The sequence below is a fragment of the Armigeres subalbatus genome, chromosome 2, assembly GCF_024139115.2.
Source record: "Armigeres subalbatus isolate Guangzhou_Male chromosome 2, GZ_Asu_2, whole genome shotgun sequence".
In the NCBI taxonomy this organism is placed as follows: Eukaryota; Metazoa; Arthropoda; class Insecta; order Diptera; family Culicidae; genus Armigeres; species Armigeres subalbatus.
In genome coordinates, this window is record NC_085140.1 from 419,825,871 (window position 1) to 419,846,069 (window position 20,199).

Genomic DNA, 20,199 nt, shown 5'->3' on the forward strand with positions numbered 1-20,199 from the left:
TTTGGAATCCCAAAATGGTTTAATTGGATAGCCTAACAGGATTCTGTTTGGCCGCCCAAAGTTTTCGAAAACTGAATGTCTGTAAAAGTCTGTAACTTTAATCAAAAGTCTGTACCGTGGACCCCCGATAATTTGAACGGTACCTCATTCAAATTAACGGGGTTCATTTTTAATTTGAACTTCTGGTTACTCTATTTGCATCAGAAAAACTGGTTTCTGGCCGCTCTCTTTGCTGGTTTGTTTTGATTCTGCGTTCCGTTTCACGATGTTTCATTTTTCTTCTCTCGACTCCACGTGCTAAATGACGTTTGAACCATTTTTAATTTGAACGATGTTCAAACCAACGGGGTTCAAATTAAAAAGTGTTCAGATTAAAAGCGGTCATATTACCGGGGGTCCACGGTATAATGTCTGTAATCTGTATGATGTCTGTATGCAAGACCAAATGTCTGTATAAATACAGACATGTCTGTATGTCTGGCATCCCTGAATAGAGACAGCCTTACTATCTGTTATCTGAAATGGTCAATAAACTTGTTTTGGCCATTATCTTTTAAGCGTGTAGATGTGACGTTTCTCCCGAAAATGTTTGTTGACACTGGTACAGGCTATTCTCATTCTACCCATTTTTGAGTAAAAAGTCACCCAGTCAAAAAAACAGTTACCTATTTTATGGTAAACATGCTTCTACGGGTCTATAAGTCAGACTTAGGTAAAGTTTATAGATAGTGTTATATATAATGCTTTTCTCACCAAAGAATAGACTACCGTGCAAATTTTTCGAAACACCAAAACAAATGCTCACACGTCCAATTGTATAGAAATTAGCGAAAGTACAATCCAAAATATCATTCTTGCATCTTTTTTTTTCACACCCCAAAAAGTTCTTGTAGTAGGGACGTCATCCATATATATGTATACATATGAAGAATCTGGTGGGAGAATATTTTGATAGTCAATATTTTTTGCATGGGAGCAAAATTTCCAATAGATGAGCGAAGATAAATAATTCTCTGTCTCTTAACGAACTGTCAAACATGTCTCCAAACTAGCATAACGTCACGATTTCAATGATTATATAAAGCGGTGTGATGTCATATGGGTTTGGCACACGGTTAAAAAACGAACCAATCCATGCTTTCGCTCATCTATCCAGCTTTCCGCGAGCGGTAATGGCCGCCAACTTGCCTGCGGGTCAGTCTCTGATTTGACGTTTGTGGAGGTCAACTGCACCCATCGTTCCAAGCATTCTGACCAATGTTGCATATAAGAAGGTGCTGATTCAATGAATTCAAGCCTTCTTATATACACAGTGATCGAAATGCTCGAATGGTGGGTGCAGTTGACCTCCAGAAACGTCAAATCAGAGACTAACCCGCAGTTAAGCTGGCAGCCATTATCGCTCGCGGAAAACTGGATAGATTCTACTATCTATAGTAAAATTCTCCCAGATATTGTTGATCTTGGGCGTTGTGAAATGGTTAGAAATTGAAAAATAAATCCATTTTTCTGATGACATTTTATCCATTGAACGCAGTAGGCTTCCATACAGTATTTCACTATTCTTACCCTACTTTTGCTTTCGTGAAGCATGTTGTTAAATCCGAAAATGATGAAGTTCAATTTACCCAGGTTTGGGCCAGATTCATCACGTTTACCCAGGTTTCGAGAATTATCTAGAGGTCGCAGAAATGAGATAAATCTACTCTGTCACTGGGAATCTCAGAATAGCGTGTACTGTGTATCTTTCGATAGGCACGAATCTACTTAGCGCAGGAAAAAAAAATCAAATTTCAAGCTCACTAATTCATAGAATAATTTAATTCATACAATTGCTTGACATGGTGTATTGTTATGATTCGTAATGAACCCCGCGCCAGGAGGAACTAGTCGCAGTGGTACACCTCAACAGAAATAAAAAAGAGAAGAGTCTGCTGGATGGAAGTGTCCAAACTCCAAAAATCGAGTTTAGGCTTCCTGTCGATGGGCCTCGCCGAAAAATGATCGATAAAAATCTCAAACAAGATGAAGTAACTAGTAAAAAATTGTATCGATTCCACAGTTTTGCCATTGCGTCCTTTTCATGAAGGACTCTTGCTATTCAGATTTGACAACACTTGAGCGTTGCGCGAAATTTTAGTGTGTAGTAGTTGCATTTCTGCCACGGGTGGCGCCACATACGCTAAAGGATGGGTCGCCAGTATTTCATGAGAGTGAGCTATATTGTTAATATAATATAATATATTTGATGCAATTAGGCTTTCAGCGATCGTGTACGTACACGCACGTTTCACTCACACTTTTACTCGGTTTGTTTGCAACCACGAGCAGCTGTCACGGCAAAATCAAATGGGATTGTTTGCAACCACGAACCTGCGTTCGTGTTGATGAGAAATGTCGGCGAGACCCTAATGTATGGTGGGTGGTGAGGTGGTAAGGTTGACGGAGTAAACCGAGTGAACAGACTGTCACTTATATAACTCTCAGCCAGCTCAAACTCAAAACAAATTTTGTTTTATTGTGGTTGACACAACAGTTAGTATCTAATGCGACCTTATTTTTTATTATAAAATCAATAACAAATCATTACATCCCTAAATTATTTTAACATATTTTTCCATGTCGCATTATATTCGGGAATCAGCTGAAATGGACCAAACAATAGAACAGACTTTTGAAGGTTTGTAGTTGCACTAACATAATTCTGTTCAAATTTCCAATAATCAAAATCTATCAACATTTACAGTTAAACAAGAACCCGTCGAAAATAATTATTCGAGTGCAATATCTGAAGACGTATGCCTGCTGAACCAATTTTGTCGACTTTGTTTACAAAACAGTTCAGTATCATTCAATCTAGAACTAACAATCCGTCAAATGTTTCAGTCGGTAACCGGCCTGGAATTAGTCGTAGAGGATAAACTGCCTACGAAAGTATGTCAATCTTGTAAGAATTCACTGGAAACCGCTTACAACATCCGCCAATGCTTCATAGAAAGCTATCGAAAACTACAAAGCTTTAGCTATGTAAAAACTCGAACAATGATTGACCAATTGTTGGAATATCAGCAAGAGGCTGAATTGGTTTTGGAAAAACAACCGGTAACTGATACTGTTTATTGTCCACCTGTTGAGGATGGCCACATAAAGCAGGAGCCAGAACTCGATTTAGAGCCGGAAGCGCCACCGGACCCAGAACCCACCAAATCTCGGAAGAGGAATCGCTATAACCGCAAAATCAAACAAGCAAAGCTTGATCCTAACAAGTGCTACATTTGCCAGGAAACATTCGAAAATGCCCAAAGTCTAGAGGTTCATCTTCCGGCACACGTCGAAATGATTCCGTATCATTGCGAGGAATGTGGAAACGGAAGTGACCAACCGGTTAAAATCACTTCGCTTATTGTGCTACACAAACACTTCCGGATGCATGCCAGTGCAATTAAGTGCACCAAATGTCCGTTTAGGTCATGTACGATGGTCGCCATGTACGGTCACATGCAGATCTACCATGGCGAAAACAGTGACACCGAATATACATGCGAGACCTGCGGCGTCAAACTGGTCAACAAAGCAACGTTGGACCGGCATATGCGCTTCCACAAGGCACGAGACGAGGGGCGGTACACGTGCTTGATGTGTGATAAAAAGTTCGCCACCAAAACGCATCTGATTCGCCACGAAAGGAGTCACACCAACGAGCGACCTTTCAAGTGCCATTTTTGCCCTAATAGTTACAAAACGCAGAGTGTCCGCAACCGACACGAACGCACTCACACGGGTGAGAAAGGTTTCGGCTGTGATATATGTGGCAAGCGCTACCGGCTCCAATCTGTGCTCAAATCGCACATTGCTTCGATTCACGAGGAACCTAAAATACCGGAAGGTCCACTACCGATTCTATCGTGCGATGTGGAGGGGTGTTCCTACACTACCACCAAAAAAGGAGCGTTTTACAATCACAAGGCGATCCACCAGCTCAAGTTCCAGTGTTTGCTTTGCCCGAAACGGTTTGCCACGGGACAGCGGCTGGAGATGCATCAGTTTGTCCACACCGGAGTTAAGAAGTTTCAATGCAAGCAATGTCCGAAAAGTTTCCTCTCCAAGGTAGGAAAGAAGAGTGGGTCACGTCCGGTCGATTAATAATTATTTCCATAATTTTTCAGTTTACCTTAGATCAACACGAGGCGGCGCACACCAATACAACGCCGTTTCCATGCGAAATATGTGGCAAAATATTTATGCGCCAACGAAGTCTTAAGCAGCACCTATTGAAGCATACCGATTTTACCATGAACTTTGAGTAATTTATATTCTTGATTGTTTCAACTGTGGTTAGATTGAAAACGACATATTTTTGTTTTAGATGCGGACACTGCAGCAAAAAATTCAAATATCGTGCAGAGCTAGTGAGGCACGAAAAAACGCATAAAAAAGCTACGACCACTGCTGGAGCAAACATAGAAAATATTGATTCGGTAATCGTAAAGCAAGAAACAGAACAGAATTGATTTAAAATATGTTACTCATTACGATTACTCGTAAATGTTGCCCTTGCTAAGATCTAAACGAATATCACCTACCTATCGACTGCTGTGTTCAGCTACGTCGTACCGGATAAGGGAAATAGTTCGAAGCTTCTTCTTAAATGGATTAGCATCATCTCCAACCCTAAACTTTTATTCCTTTCATTTCCACATTCCTGAATTTCGCTTTCAACGATACTTGCTTTTTGTAGGCCTTGATTTCCTTCTTGGTCGGTGGTTTTGTTTTCTTCTTGTCCAAATATGGATCCCGTTCGACGATTTTCGGCTGCACTTTCGGTACCAGAGTGATTTCTTTGGTTTCCGGTTTAGTTCGATTCTTTTTTCGCATTTTTCTGATCTCCGCATTCTTCTGCTCTAGCAGCAAAATCTTCTGGTGGGATTTCTTTTTACCACTTTCCGATAATTGAACCCGTATCTGACGACCATCAAGGTAGGACCCGTGTAGAAGAAAAGCTTTCTGGAAATACAATCAAATGTGTAACAGTTAACAGTAACGATTGGCATATTCCTATAAAGTTACCTGGAATCCTTCTGCATCGAGCATCTCGACAAACGCAAATCCGGACGACCGTCTTTTCGGTATTCGAACGCTCTTCACTCGACCCGCCTTCCTAAAATGCTCCTCGATTTCTTCCTTCGCCGTCGAGAAGTTCACGTTCGAAACGTTCAACACTAATCGTTTGTTATTTTTGATCGTCTGCAGGATATCGGCTATCTGGCCTTTGGTCAATGTTGGTAGATTAACATCCTCGTCATCCTCATCCTCTTCGCTAGATTCATCTTCCGATACTTGCACAGCCGATCCACGCTTGACCACATCTTTGCGCACTTGTTTTGGGAGGGGAAACTCTTCGGCAACGGTTTTCGGTATCTTTGTCAGCGTCATGTGACGGTCCACTTCGTAATCGGATCCACTGTCGTCTTCCATTTGGTGTCGCTGCTTACTAGCTGCCGGAACGGTATGTTTTCGTTTTATTTTAGACATTTTTGAACCACCAGGAGATAACGCCAGAGAAAACCAAATCAACAAAACGTGCTCGCAGTTGCCAGCAGGGAGAAAAACGAGAAAACCCGGACAAACAAGAACGAAACAAGCAACAAAAACAAAATACCCAAAATATTTATAACGCTGACAACAGAAGGGCTCACATGGCGTTCTATAAAAGTCAGAACTCAGAAAAAAATGTTTGCAGAAAAAGCTTCACACGGAGATTTTCGTTTACTCCTCCTCCTCATTACACGTAAAAAAAATTAATGTTATTTATTATTAATATTTCTAATACTTTTTTGCCGAAGCAGGCGCTTAATGATATGTATAAGAAAAAACTTATACATCGCATTAGTCACATACATTCCGAAACTTATACTTTTCGGAGACGAGCCAGCCTAGGGTTGAAAGTCTCCTAAAAAAAAAAAAAAAAAAAAAAAAAAAAAAAAACTTATACTTTTCATTAACTTATGAATGTTATTGGCGTTTTGGTATGGGATCATTCATTAGGTGGCATAATAAAGAGTATAAGTATTTTCGAATAGTTTTTGCCAAAACATATAAGGTTATTTTTTTACGTGTATCGGTCGCGAGCATTTTATTGTCGGCGTAGCACCAACTTAGAATTCGGAAGTCCGGACTTCCGAACCGAACTTTCTTCCGAAGTTTTATCTGTCAATCTAATGGATGCGTTGTTTAGCGCATCTTTAGGGAAATCCAGCGCACTACTTCCGAAGTTGGGAAAGTTGCCTGTATCTGGAGAAAAATCCAACTTCGGTATAAAAAGCGGTATAAATTTATTCCGGATACACAATAATCACCCGCCCTGATGGGTGGTGTGGATTAGCAACCCTACACGGAGATTTTCGAGCACATTTTATGTTTCAAAATCACCCACTTTCAACAGATGTATGGAGCTGTCAAAAAGGTGGGTGATTTCAATTTTACGAAAATGTGCTAAAAACACCCACCTCGAAAGTGTGTTATGCAGTCTCGAATGTGGGTATTTTTCACTCTATTATGGCTGAAAATAAACTTAGCAATTTCGATAAAAATCAAAAGATCGTCATGGCCGAGGTCGTGGTTTAGTTAGTAAATTGTTTTATGTATTTCGTAAAAATGCTCGCTTTGATAATCAGGTAGAAAATTATTTGTAAATATACTCAAGAACTTTCAAAAACCAACAGGTAAGCATTTTTTATACATAAATTTTCGTTTTTCTAATGAGACTTTGTTGATTTTAAAGATCTATGGATGGACTATCGTCATGGAGGAACAAGGAGAGCTTCATTCCTTGGCATTCTGCCCGGTTCCAGCTTTCCTGCGAATAGCATGTGATTCCTTCCGGTTCCGAATGCACTCGAGTTGTTGTGTTTCACCGCGGAGGGGATTCAAAGGTTTTGTCTACTAAGGAACAATCTTGGATTAAACTGGATTACCAGAAGCACTTCGTTTGATTATCAAGAAACCATTTCGATGGTTGACATTATATTATATATGAATCAATATGTATAGTTCAAATGTGTCATAAATAAACAATTAATTAGCATATCATATGATTTTCAATTTAAAATCTTGTATTGAATTATCTTTAAATTTAACAACATTGTTTTTCATGTAGATGGGTACTTTTCACCCATCCAGCGAATATCCGTCTTCTAAAAGATGGGTGAAAAATGCACATCCGTTTTGACGTACAAGATCTGTACTCACTTATGGGTAAAGACGTTTTACCCACCTTATGGGTTAGTCCACTTTTCTCGAAGGTGGGTGAAAAATCACCCATTTCTGAGTTTTCCTTTTTCTCCGTGTATAACCAGAGACCGGCGGAGTGAAAAACTGACGAAATGGCAACGTATGAAAATGCATAAAATCGTTTAAATGGCATCACTTGAACTTTTTGCTTGCCTCTTATACTAAAGACACACTGATGGTACAAGTACCACGGTTAAATACCCTAGTTTTTCACGTTGTACCAGCATGGTACAAGGTGACACACTAGTGGTACAACTTGTACCATGGTACGAATACCACCAGTGTGTCATTAGTATTATGGGTGAAAAAAGTAAACAAGTCGATTTGGAATCGCTTTTGACGGTTCGATTGGAAACAAGATGGCGTCTTCGCCGATCTCTTATTCTAGTATTTCTCTGGGTGGTGCGGATAGAATCGATTTGGTTGTCGAATTGAAGCCAAAATTTTCTATTGTGCCGGAGCCAAACATTGGAGATTGTGGTTAAATATGTACGTTTCATATCTTGTATTGAAAAGTATTGTTATGATTTGAGGAAAAAATAAAGTTTTGTATTCTTTGTAAACGCATATTTTCACAATATATTTCGAGTGGAAAATTAGTAGGAATGCAACTAAAAAGCATTCGTTACGAAATTTCACGAGATTCAGCAGCTGATTGGAGCAAGAATGTATGTAAACAATCGTAAAGTCATGTAGAGTCTAGCGCATTTGTGCGCCCTTATGCAGCATGGAAAGAGAAATTCGAAGAGCGGGAAATGTTTGACAGCCAAGTAACTGCAAAATAATTTTGTTTATGGGAGTGATTTCAAAATATCCCTCTACTCGCTTGAGCGCAGAGCTGCGTTGACGCAGCGTTATTCGGCGTTGAATCAGGCTGGGAATGCACACGACAAGCGGTAATTTGCCGCAAAACTTCTAACGTCAAACCTATCTGTCACACCAAATGTCATCCGCCTGCCAGCTGTTGTCAGTCTGTCATTTTTCACTCTCTTCCAATATGAATCGAGTTCTCCATTCACATAAAGACATCAAACGTGAAATATTTAGATTTTGATTTGTATGAAGCTCATCGCCCTGAACGATATTCAATGGGTATAATGCTATTCTAAACATTTCATGAGCTTTAACATACCTATATGATGACAGACTAGTAAAGGTAACTCAGTATTATTCCAAAATAAAAAGTTCAATTAATGCTTTTTAGTATAGAGTAGAAAAAATAACTCACTGTAGATTTAAAAGTCTACCATTACTTCTAAAATGAAAAGTTTGAACTTTCGAAATTAATTGTAGATCTGTGAAATGGAAATCGTGCCGCACAATTCGATTGTTTGAATAAAAACGTTTTCAATACAGAGAGACAGAAATTTGGCCTCGCTTTGCTTAATCCCAATATGTTTTCTACAATCATAATAAATGAATATTATTACAATTTCATAATGTTGCTCATTCTTTATTTCCAACTTAATTTATTACTTCATAGAAGGAGATTAATCTTGAATAATAGTGGATTCAGGCATTCAATTGTTCTTGTCTTGAATTGAGCATCTGTTGCATTTGGGGTACGATTTTTATTAGTTCCACTTATCGGTAATCATTTGCTCATGAATAAAAAGTCATTTAACATTTTGGTGAGATACTGCAGTTACTCCTACAAATAAGGTGTTCAAAATCCTCCTCCGAAAGCATCACAAGCGATTGCTGGCGTGTTGCTACGTTTGTCGTTGTTCTTCCAAAGAAGTGCTATCTAAATGCCAAACGTCGTTATTATCATTGCAATTTTCACTTCACTGCAACACGGACCGATCCCAGTAGCGTTGCCCACAACACTAGAAGAAACGCATTAGTACTGTAGCTCGCCATCTCTATTTGATCTCGTTTCTTCTTGCAATTGCAATCCACATTATTTGACGTTTTCCTTCCGTTGACATTCCTAAAAACATGAACATATACCGTGGACCCCCGATAATTTGAACGGTACCTCATTCAAATTAACGGGGTTCATTTTTAGTTTGAACTTCTGGTTACTCTATTTGCATCAGAAAAACTTGTTTCTGGCTGCTCTCTTTGCTGGTTTGTTTTGATTCTGCATTCCGTTTCACGATGTTCCATTTTTCTTTCCTCGATTCCACGTGTTAAATGACGTTTGAACCATTTTTAATTTGTACCATGTTCAAACGAAAAAGTGTTCAGATTAAAAGCGTTCATATTACCGGGGGTCCACGGTATCAGCAATAGAAAAGCCAAGATATAGGAACCTCCGTATCAAACCTATATTTAATAATTCTTCCCATGGCGGAACTGGTATCGCCTTCCTTGGTGTATACAGGGTCCCGCGGAATGTTGGTTGGAACTTTGTTGGTTGAATTTTGCCTGGTCCGTTATTCATCCCAAAACTGCCACATCACCGTCTGTTCGGAAATCAATTTATTCTGATAAAGTTGGTACAATTAACGTCACAACACTATCCGGCACATACTACCGTTGACTTTGACTCTATCTACCAGCCTGAGATGGTTGCTTGTCAGTTCTTTCCAAAGGTGTTTTGACAGCGACTGGTACTTTTGAGATTCTTTCTAATAAGAGACAAATCAGAACGCGTGTGGCTTCGTTTAGAATAACAACATTAAAAAAACAAAGTTCCTTTTTATTTGACGTTTCTCTTTTACACGCTCAAATAGCGTCAATTGGGTTTGGGTAAAAGACATTTGCGTTACACACTTAATATTCCCCCTCAATTGATTATCCCCAGCATTTCACGTAACATTCTGAATCTAGGTGCTGCCAAACCTTTCGTCATGATATCAGCGATTTGTAGTTCTGTTGGCAGGTACACGATACGCAGTTTATTTTTCTCCACCAACTCTCGAACAAAGAAATTTTGGATGTCCACATGTTTTAACCTCTTCTGCTTAGCTGGTTCGACGATTAGAGCAATACAAGGTTGATTGTCCTCAAAAATGTTGATTGGCTCCTCCACAATGCAGCCGATAGAGCTGAGCAAATTTGACATCCATATCAGTTCGCAACTTGTCAGACAGAGGGCCATCAGCTCCGCCTCTGTTGTAGAGAGAGCAACCGATGACTGTTTCCGAGTTGCCCACGCCACCACTGATCCATACAGCTTGATGATGAACCCGGAGACCGAGCGACGATCATTAGGGTCATTACCCCAATCGGCATCCGCATACGCTGCAAGTACAGTTGGTGCTTGCTGTTGGCAATAAACGAGCTTGTAGTCAACGGAACCTCGAAGATAGCGCAGCACCCGTTTGAGATGAACCCAATGCTCCTCCGTTGCGCAGCACTGAAACGCCGCAAAATAGTTAACCGCCGCACAGATGTCCGGCCTCGAGGTTACCATGAGATACATGAGGCAACCGATGAGCTCTCTGTATGGCTTGGTCGTTTTCTCCTTCGTATTCTTCTTCTTCTCAAGCTTCAAACCGGGTTCCATCGGAATAGCAGATGGTTTGCAGTTGCTCATTCCGAAGCGCTCAAGTACACTGTTCACATAAACTCGCTGTTCCACGGTCAAAACTCCTGCTTTGCGATCACGATGTATGTTTAGGCCCAGGAAAGACTTCACCTCCTCAAGGTCTCGCGTTTCAAACTCACTGCACAGCTTTGCATTCAGTTTCCGTATTGCCTCTATTGAATTTTCGTCAAGTATATCGTTCACATAGATCACAAATTAAATCACAATTCCACCCGTCGACCAACTGTAAAGGCATGGGTCGTTCTCGCTTCGTTTGAACTGCAACTGGATCATGAACTGGTGAAAACGCTGGTTCCACCTTCTCGAAGCTTGCTTTAATCCGTATATCGCCTTATTCAATTTGCAAACTCGAGAATCTCCCCGCTCAAAACCAGACGGCTGGCGCATGTACACTTCTTCATCTAGCACCCCGTTCAGAAATGCACATTTTACATCTAACTGGTGCACTTCCCAATCCTCCTGATTTGCCAGCGCCAGCAAGACCCGTAAGGTGGTCATTTTCACCACCGGCGAATAAGTGTCCACATAGTCAAAGCCTCGCCGCTGCGAGAAACCGCGCGCCACTAGTCTGGCTTTGTACCGTTCTATTTCACCATCACTATTCCGCTTAATTTTAAACACCCACTTATTGTCCACCACTTTGCGACCTTTTGGCAGTTCAACAAGGGTCCAAGTATTGTTCTTGTCCAATGATGCCAGTTCTTCTTCAATGGCCGCTTTCCACAAGGGCCAATCACTTCTGGTCTTCAACACTTCAACGTCCGACGGAATGTCTTCCAAAATTCTTCCGCACTGAGTGCAAATGCCGTTATGTCCAAATCAGCATCCCTTGGTAATCACCCATCCACCGTGGTGGGGTAATCACTCTTCCGCTTCTTCTCACATTGTCACATTCACGGCTCACTTCCGGACTCGAGTTCATACCTCCGACTGCTCCCTGCGATGAATCCGCCGATTCCCAATCAGAATCAGGACCGACGCTGTCCCCAGCTTCTGAAACGGGTTGTGGAGCATCGATATGCTCTGATGGCTTACACGTACGGTCCATTATGATCACTTCATTATCATCACTTCGATTTTCTTTATTCGCTGTAGTGAGTTTTCCAAATTGCGACTCATTGAAAATAACGTCTCTAGCCACAAACAGTTTTTCACCGTCCCAGCAACGAAAACCGTTCGGCGCATAGCCCACAAACACTGCTTTCCGGCTTTTCGAATCAAGCTTCTTCCGTAACACTTTGGGAACATGTACGAAACACTCGCTCCCGAACACGCGAAGGTTCGATACATTTGGCCTTTTATGATACCACGCCTCATATGGCGTAATATCACCATCGACAGCAGCACTTGGACTACGGTTCAGCAAATAAATCGCTGTGTACAATGCTTCCCCCCACATCACTTTCGACATTCCACTAGCTTCGAGCATTGCACGCACTTTTTCTACGGCAGTACGATTCAGCCGCTCGCTGACTCCGTTCTGCTCAGGAGTATAAGGCACCGTTGTTTCCAGCTTAATGCCCTTCTGTCTGCAGAACTTTCTGACAGCCTTGCTAGTGTATTCGCCTCCGTTATCACTCCGGAGACGCGCGATCTTTGTTCCGAAATGGGCGGTCACCATCGCCTCATATTCCAGGAGCCGTTCGTACACTTCTTCTTTTCGCTTCATGAGATAAACCACTGCCAGATGTGTATAGTCGTCAGTAAATGTTGTAAAATACGCATGACCATCCCATGATAGCGGAGTTATAGGGCCACACATCACTATGTACGATTTCAAGTGGCCTGCTAGCACGCTTTTCAGATCGCGATTTGAATGATTCTCGCGTCTGTTTCTGCACTAATGCACGATTCACACACAAATTGGTCACTATTACCTCGCATAATCTCCACCGGCATACCTTCGACCATTCCTTTTCGCACAAGCTTCATGAGGTTCTCGTTACCAAGGTGACCGAATCGGCAATGCCACACTTGCAAACTTTTGCACACTCGACCACTTACTAGCGCTGTACCGTCATGGTTCACTTTATCGTTCACAAAGTCCATACAATACAGGCGACCTAGTTGCCTTCCGGTGGCCACAACACCTTCTTCGTCCTCGACACTAACTTTTCCACCGAAAAACACAACTCTTTTTCCGGAATTTTCTAGTCGTCGCAAAGACAGTAAGTTCAAGGACAGTTCCGGAATGTACAACACGTCATCCATTGTGATCTGAATCTTTTCATCACCCACTAAAGCACTGGTTACAACTTGACCTTTATAGTCAGCTTCCGTTCTTCGCCGTAAGAACCTCAACCGGACGATTCAACTTTTCCATCCTCGAAAATAGTAACTTATCGTTGGACATATGATCAGAGGCGCCACTGTCCAAAAACCATCGCACCGCAGACGCATTACAAACAGCCGCCATCTCACAATGGCTTTCCGCAGCCACAAACGATACCGTTCTTGCTCCCATATTCGCATTCTGAGAACCACTTTTCTTGACCGACTTCGGCCCACTATTCTTCTTCTCGCTAGTCTTCGAACATTGAGCACGTTTATGCCCGTACTCCCCGCAGCCAAAACATTTCAATTTGCTTTTGGATTTTCCGATGAATGACACATCCTCCGTAACAGCTTCGAGCCGCAGACCCTGCGTTTAGCTTCCACGTCGAGGTACTTCTGTCGCACCAAATCCATCGTCAGCCTTTCAGAAATTGTTTCCATCGCTGTAGTGACGGCATCAAACGATTCTGGCATCGTTAGCATCAAATGGCATATTACATCTTCTTCTTCCATTCGAGCACCGGCACCTTTTATCTCTCGTACCAGCTTATCAAAGTGTAGAAAGTGATCTTGCAACCGCTCGTTCTCGTTGTACCGCATCGAGAGAAGTTGCCGCTTCAGCAAAAACCGGTTAGTGATACTCTTTCGCTCAAAGATATCGTGGAGACCGTCCCAGATCTGTTTTGGCGACATTTTGTCCTTGACATACTCAAGGTGACTGTCAGCCACCGCTTGTATAAGCACAGATCGACATTTGTTGTCTTGCCTTTCACGCTTCTCTTTCCTGATCTCGTTCGCCGCTTTCACATCAGCCGCCGCTGTCACTGGAGTATTCCAAAATTCTTCTTCTTCCGCAAGCTTCTCCACACAGTGTAAAACTTCCAGCTGCTGGAGAAAAGCTCGCATGCGAAAGCTCCAATTGTTGAAACCGACGCCATCGAATGGCTTGATTCGACAACTTTTTGTTTCCTCCTCCATCAAGCGCGACGCAGATTTCTTTTTCCGAACTAAATCTCGGAACGACGAAAAACCCGTAAAAACTTTTACTATATTACGACCGTATCGCGAAAACTGGGCACATAACCTTTTGAGATTCTTTCTAATAAGAGACAAATCAGAACGCGTGTGGCTTCGTTTAGAATAACAACATTAAAAAAACAAAGTTCCTTTTTATTTGACGTTTCTCTTTTACACGCTCAAATAGCGTCAATTGGGTTTGGGTAAAAGACATTTGCGTTACACACTTAATAGTACTAACACAGGAACGAAAGAAACACTTACCGCTCCGAACTATTACAATTGCTATTATTTAAAGAAGCTAGATTTGAAAAGCGTTGCAATTGGCAAATTAATTTGCGAAACCAAAATGAACTGATTTGCGAAGTATTTTTGTTTGTTTTGATTTCGCTCTGACACATTCTTTCACATCACAGATTTTCCCATTAGAAAATCTTGTTGGAAAGAAAAAGAATAGAGAAATGTCAAAAAAATACTCGCGTGCACGCAGCGTTCCTGTGGGGAATTGCGGTGACTTTGCGGTAACTCTCGCCGCAAATGAGACGCGTGTCGACGCCGCGTTAACGCAAGTACGTGTGCATGATTCTATTTGATGTTGGGTACTTCCTACCGCAATTGCGTTGACGCTGCGTGCACGCAAGTTCAAAACCGCTACGTGGACATCGGCCCTAAAGTGTCAAGTAATGATACTGCGCTGCCAAACGGCTTAGGCCCGATGCCCACGTAGCGTCTTTTCAACGCTGCGTGCACACGGCGTTAAAAAGACGCATGTGTATAAAGGGAAAAAGCGGTAACGCAGCGTCGCCGCACCGATGCACACCTGCGTTTATTCAACGCCACGTGCACGCAGCGTTGAAAAAACGCTACGTGGGCATCGGCCCTTAAACTCACCATCGGTAATCTTGCTCTCATTGTATTTAATCAAGTATCGGTTTTCCACCGTCATTAGGCCCGATGCCCACGTAGCGTCATTTCAACGCAGAGTGCACGTGGCGTCAAAAAAACGCAGGTGTGCACCGGGAAAACGCGGTAGCGTCACCACGCCGATGCACACCAGCGTTATTTTAACGCTGCGTGCACGCCCCGTCCACGCAAGGTACCCATCATCAAATGTAGTCGTATCACACGTTTACGTGTGCATTACTCCATTTGATGCTGGGTACCTTGCGTGAACCCGGCGTGCACGCAGCGTAAAACACCGCTACGTGGACATCGGCCCTTAGTCGTCTGAGTACACGCGACCGCATGCGTAGGGCAATCAAACTTATCAAATGCTTTAGTCAAGGAAGCCTTTGGCATGCTGTGCACAGCAGAGTGTGATTGATTCGCACTCTATACAAATCCGCCCAGCCCGTTGTTGGGGGCATAGAGTGCGATCCTCTCGTTTAATAAACAATGTGCACTCGCTTGACTGTGGATATACAATAGTAAAGCACATGTGGAGATTGGACAAATCAAGCATCCGAAAGATATTCAATGAATCGCCTGCTTTGAGCGTGCTTACAGCGGCACACTAGGAGTTAACTTTCTGAAATCAGTATGGCGAAAGGCATCTAAGGTTCGATTCCTCAAAATTAAGCACCTTCATCAAAAAAATATTTGGTAGACGTAGTAGCGGACACCTTCCTACATAACCGGTAGTCCGGTACAAAATAGTTTTTCATGAAAAGTTCCTAAAATTGAGAAAACCCGCGTTAGATGTCTTTCGCCATACAAATTTCTGGCGGTTAACTCATGCTGGGTATTGTCGCGCTTATCTTTTTCTAGACTTTCGCGGCGGTCTTACTCTCGCAGGCTCGACTGCGAAGGTAGACGTCAAGATAGCCGCCGGGTTAAAAGATAGGGAAAATTTTCCCTCTCAAAACAAAACCACGTGCTTTTCGCCAAATGACAGCAGTACTCGATTGTATTAGTGAGAGGCAACTGGAGTCACTGAGTACATGGAGAGTGTTTATCATGACGAGTGCATACGGTGGGTAAGATTTTTATTGACTCTGTCGTATTTAGTGACTGTTGCGATTACCTGAGAAGCAGCCAGCAGGACGCCGCAGTATTCTATATTTTCTCGAGATGCATAATATTTGCGCATATACGATAGCGCGTGGCTGTGGAAGTGGTGGGTAGAAAATCAGCCACAGCCAATAATTCATTTGCAAAAAAGAGCTATATTATTTATCTCAACCTAATTTTTAAAATGCACAGTAGAAAGAAAACAGCAGAAAGTAAAAGTAATTAAATATTCAAGTTGCAGGAATTCTTATAGCACTTTAGTGTGTGCAAAAACGACCCGAATCATTCTTGTTACATCGAACAGATCCGGATCGAAACTTTGGATGTGCTCCCAAAGAAATCTTACATAAGCCGTCGCCCGATTGTAGCGATTTCCAATCACTCTGGGTTCGTTCCGTCAGATCCTTGTTCAAAGATTCGAACTCGAAGACCACAGGAAAAGGGGCTGATAACCAATTCAACAAAGCACATGCTGGATTCTTCAAGATGAGGTCAAAGGAGGAAATACTTTAAAGTATTATTTACTATTTGTCGAGGTATAATGTTGTTGCCGACGTGTCTAGAAAAAATACGTATCCGCCGCATATACTAAACAGGATTAACATATTTTGATATCTAAGCTACTTGAATTTACCTTTGAATCCGATTCTCCAAACTAAATTTTACTCTCGAATTATATATAATCTACCATGAACTTCTGTCCGCAAAGTATTGTTATTACATTTTAAGTGCAACAGCTTATAGAACTCGTTTTGAAACCATTGCACATAAAATGTATTACAAAAGATCATGTTTTTAAATAGTTTTGTACATAACTTGCATTAAACCAGGGTGGCCACTGAAATTCGATTTTCAAATTCCCGGTTTTTTCCCGCTTTTCCCGATAAATTTTGTCAAATTTTCCCGGTTTTTATTTTACGTGGAAAAATGTTTTTGAACTTTAATTCGGTGTTTTATTTTCTGACCAGTCAGTTTTTATATCGAAGCAACTGATAATTTGTAACAAAACATTAAATTACCAACAATATGTTATGCGAAATACTTTGATCAGCAGTCACACTGAAATTGTGCACTTCGTCGATATGTAATTGGGGCACTTGATCAATGTACTAATACCACATTAGCACATAATTACAATTGATTTTGTTCTTAGTTTTTTTCTTGATTGAAATGCTTTCGTAAGTTTCTGATAGAGCCAATGTACATTGTATGCTAGTCTAGTGAGGTTCTGTCTTCTTAGATCATAATGTTCACAGAAAGCAATGAAGTTTGAAATCATGATAGTTGGATGGTAACTTTTTGTTCCAAATTTGGTATTTTTTGGTTTCTTTTTTTTTTAGAAAATCAAACATCTAAAGTAGCCCTGGATAATCTCATCAAAGTTATTGATATTGCTTTTCTGATCAACATAATAATATTTTGTTTTCTGAAATATATTTTTTAAATGTTTTTATTATCGAGACTTTCAGCCCAAGGCTGACTCGTCTCGTTTTCTGAAATAGATTTAAGCACATTCTGGGCAATCAGTACATACGATTCGTAATTGATTCAATTTTACATGTTAGATTTCTAGGATATTATTTTCTTTTTTCAGTGTTCTATCCAATAAAATAAAATTATGAATTTATTATTGAAAAATTTAAAAATTTTGGAACATATGTAACATGTTGAGTATATCTTTCACCATCATAAACTTTTACTACATGAAGTATAAAAAAATATCATTTTCAATGATTTGTAGAATTTAAAAAAAAAATTATCTCTCGAAATTGATATCAAAATGATCTAGTGACAACACACACCATGTACCGCCATCGGGGGTGAGAATGGGTCATCACTCTCACCGGCAGCCTGGAGGTCGGATAGCAAAACCGTTCAAAAAGGTCTCTTATATTTTAGTCTTCTTGCCCTCAGATACATTCAATCTATTCTACAAGCATTCAAAGTACTTGAAACGGTGACCCACTCTCACCCCCATCTGACCCATTGTCACCCCCGACGACGGTACTAAAATCATATAATTCAGCTGGAATGCGACTGAGTAATAAATATTAAAGGGTATTTTTTTGTTATATCAACTTTATTGGAAACTTTGAAGAGTTTTGAATGTAACTTGACGAACATTTATTTTTTCCCGGTACATGTCCTGAATTCCCGGTTTTTCCAGCTTTTTTCCCGGTGACTTCAATTTCCCGTCTTTTTCCCGCTTTTCCCGTTTTTCCCGGTTAGGTGGCCACCCTGATTAAACGCATTTGAAATAAGATTTCTGCCCTCTTGATGGTTTCTATGCGAAATTTGCACATAAATTTCATCATGCGAATAATTTGAGTGAGAAGGTTGAGGGTTCGAGTCCCTCCAAGACACGTGGATTCTTTTTCGCAAATTTCATATCGATTTGTCCATTTCGAAGCATGTGCTGAGCATATGAACAGCCAAAGTATTTAACCAAAAATATGGTTTTCGTACCGTCGAGTTGCCGAATAAAATGCAATTAATTTGAGTGCCAAGGTCGCGATTTCGTCATATTCAAATCGAATCGGTTCACTAGTTGGCCCACTGCCACCGTTAAAAGGTTGCCGATATCCTTTGACCATAATAGATCGATTTACTCGGTGGCCTGAAGTGATTCCTTTGGAGAATATGACAGCAAGGTAGGCAATTTGAGTCGGAGCTTTTTTCCGAGTTGAATCGGATGTTGGGAACAAACCATATTCGCACCACAGCGTACCATCCGGAAGCAAACGGCATGAAGACCGTTCGAGGTACTGGAAGACAAGATAAGACTTTCGTTGTGCTGATTGCCGGAAATAAACAGTGCATTTCAATTGATTGGATTAAACCAGCCTTTATGTGCAGTCCATGAGTCAGAGATTACATCACTGACGATAAGAAAGTGAAAGTCACACGCTCCGGACAGCGGGTGCGGTTTGTAACTGGGGAAGCTGTGGGCTCCACCCGATGAAATGATAAACATCCCTGACGAATGGAGAGAAGAGGTGAAAGAGAGAAGAATGAACTAACGAGATGTAGCCATTTTGTTCTCGAGTTTTCGATCTGAACCGCGAAGAGAAAAGAAGTAAAATAAAGTTTGTTTCGTTATATTCGATTTATTTTTTGTTCCTCGAAATTCGTCCGCCAGAGAATCTTTCGGTTGGCGTGGTAGCTAGGCGATTCCATCAATTCGAACAAATTTATTGCATCCCTTCCGTCGATCGCTTGTGATTCTGCTACCGAAGGGTAACTTTCTGCCGTCGTCAAACGATTAAGTTTGAGAAAATTAATCTCGGATTGACCTTCTTTTGTGTAAAATAGTGGCCCGGAAAAATTCGATTTCAATTCCAATGATTAACAGAAACAAAACCAAATAATCTTGCCAGAAAATTTCACTCTCCGCGCATGACAACCAAATCGATGCAGTATTGAGTATTGAGTATTGAGCCCTTAGTGCGCTAACCGGAGCTATGGCGTAGTTGACTTTTTGCTTCTCCGAAATAATCGGCTACTCTTATTCAATCTCAACTTGAGGTTAAATAAGGGTGGGATTATGAGCATGTTTTTATTTAGTTTTTTAACAAATTGTCACCTATATGGATTCGCTTTATGCGTTATACACATTGTATTCTGTGTTTCGTCTTTGACTTTCTTGATAAGATACTAATTTGGTTCCATTGTTGCTGTTCATATTAATGCTGAGGTTGTGGAGTGCATTATCTTAATTTGCTGGCTTCAGTTAAGATAGCTCAATCAATCGATTAATCTATACAGTACAGACTTATGAAAAATGGCAAATCCCAAATGGCTTTGATGCAGGAACTTTATTTTCGCAAGGGTAGCTTCTACCTAGGTAACCTAGTGAATCCGGTTTTTGCTGCTTTCAGTAAAGAAATGGTAGACTCTCGACCAATGCCGCGTGCATGTGTGCTTGTTAACAATGCTATTGTTACTACACTTATCTCTGAACTAATAACCAGAGATGTATGTGCTGTCACAATTGATGCAACTGGCGGAACCCCCGTCAGGAAATACGTCTATTGTTCGGTTTATTTACCACATGATGAACCATCCCCTACGGATGCTCTCAAACGAGTTGTCATATATTGCACTTCAAA

General features: G+C 41.1%; 2 protein-coding genes across 3 annotated transcripts; one reads left to right on the forward strand and one right to left on the reverse strand.

Moving 5' to 3' along the window:
- Positions 1 to 2,242: 2,242 nt before the first annotated feature.
- On the forward strand, positions 2,243 to 4,554 carry LOC134213428 (zinc finger protein ZFP2-like). 2 transcript variants are annotated; one of them, XM_062692475.1, is made up of 5 exons: positions 2,243 to 2,535; positions 2,645 to 2,680; positions 2,747 to 4,107; positions 4,167 to 4,303; positions 4,367 to 4,554. In XM_062692475.1, exons 2-5 carry the CDS (start codon positions 2,650 to 2,652, stop codon positions 4,509 to 4,511), a joined length of 1,674 nt encoding a protein of 557 aa, XP_062548459.1. In that variant the 5' UTR covers positions 2,243 to 2,535; positions 2,645 to 2,649; the 3' UTR covers positions 4,512 to 4,554. The 2 variants fall into 2 exon arrangements, with proteins under 2 accessions (XP_062548459.1, XP_062548458.1); XM_062692474.1 differs by having other exon boundaries at positions 2,243 to 2,680.
- A 110-nt stretch (positions 4,555 to 4,664) lies between these two features.
- Positions 4,665 to 5,629, reverse strand: LOC134213430 (uncharacterized). The gene is made up of 2 exons (XM_062692476.1): positions 5,068 to 5,629; positions 4,665 to 5,004 (listed from the first exon to the last, which is right to left on the reverse strand). The coding sequence occupies exons 1-2, from the start codon at positions 5,530 to 5,532 to the stop codon at positions 4,672 to 4,674; spliced, it is 798 nt and encodes a 265-aa protein (XP_062548460.1). The 5' UTR covers positions 5,533 to 5,629; the 3' UTR covers positions 4,665 to 4,671.
- Between the last annotated feature and the right edge of the window lie 14,570 nt (positions 5,630 to 20,199).

Bases quoted from the DNA above. Each gene is read 5' to 3' on its own strand.
- LOC134213430 (XM_062692476.1), bottom strand. From the start codon at position 5,532: ATGTCTAAAATAAAACGAAAACATACCGTTCCGGCAGCTAGTAAGCAG. The intron at 5,005-5,067 runs GTAACTTTATAG...TTGTATTTCCAG, and splicing joins TCGATGCAGAAGGATTCCAG to AAAGCTTTTCTTCTACACGG.
- LOC134213428 (XM_062692474.1), top strand. From the start codon at position 2,620: ATGTCGCATTATATTCGGGAATCAGCTGAAATGGACCAAACAATAGAA. The intron at 2,681-2,746 runs GTTTGTAGTTGC...CAACATTTACAG, and splicing joins AATAGAACAGACTTTTGAAG to TTAAACAAGAACCCGTCGAA. The intron at 4,108-4,166 runs GTAGGAAAGAAG...ATAATTTTTCAG, and splicing joins CGAAAAGTTTCCTCTCCAAG to TTTACCTTAGATCAACACGA.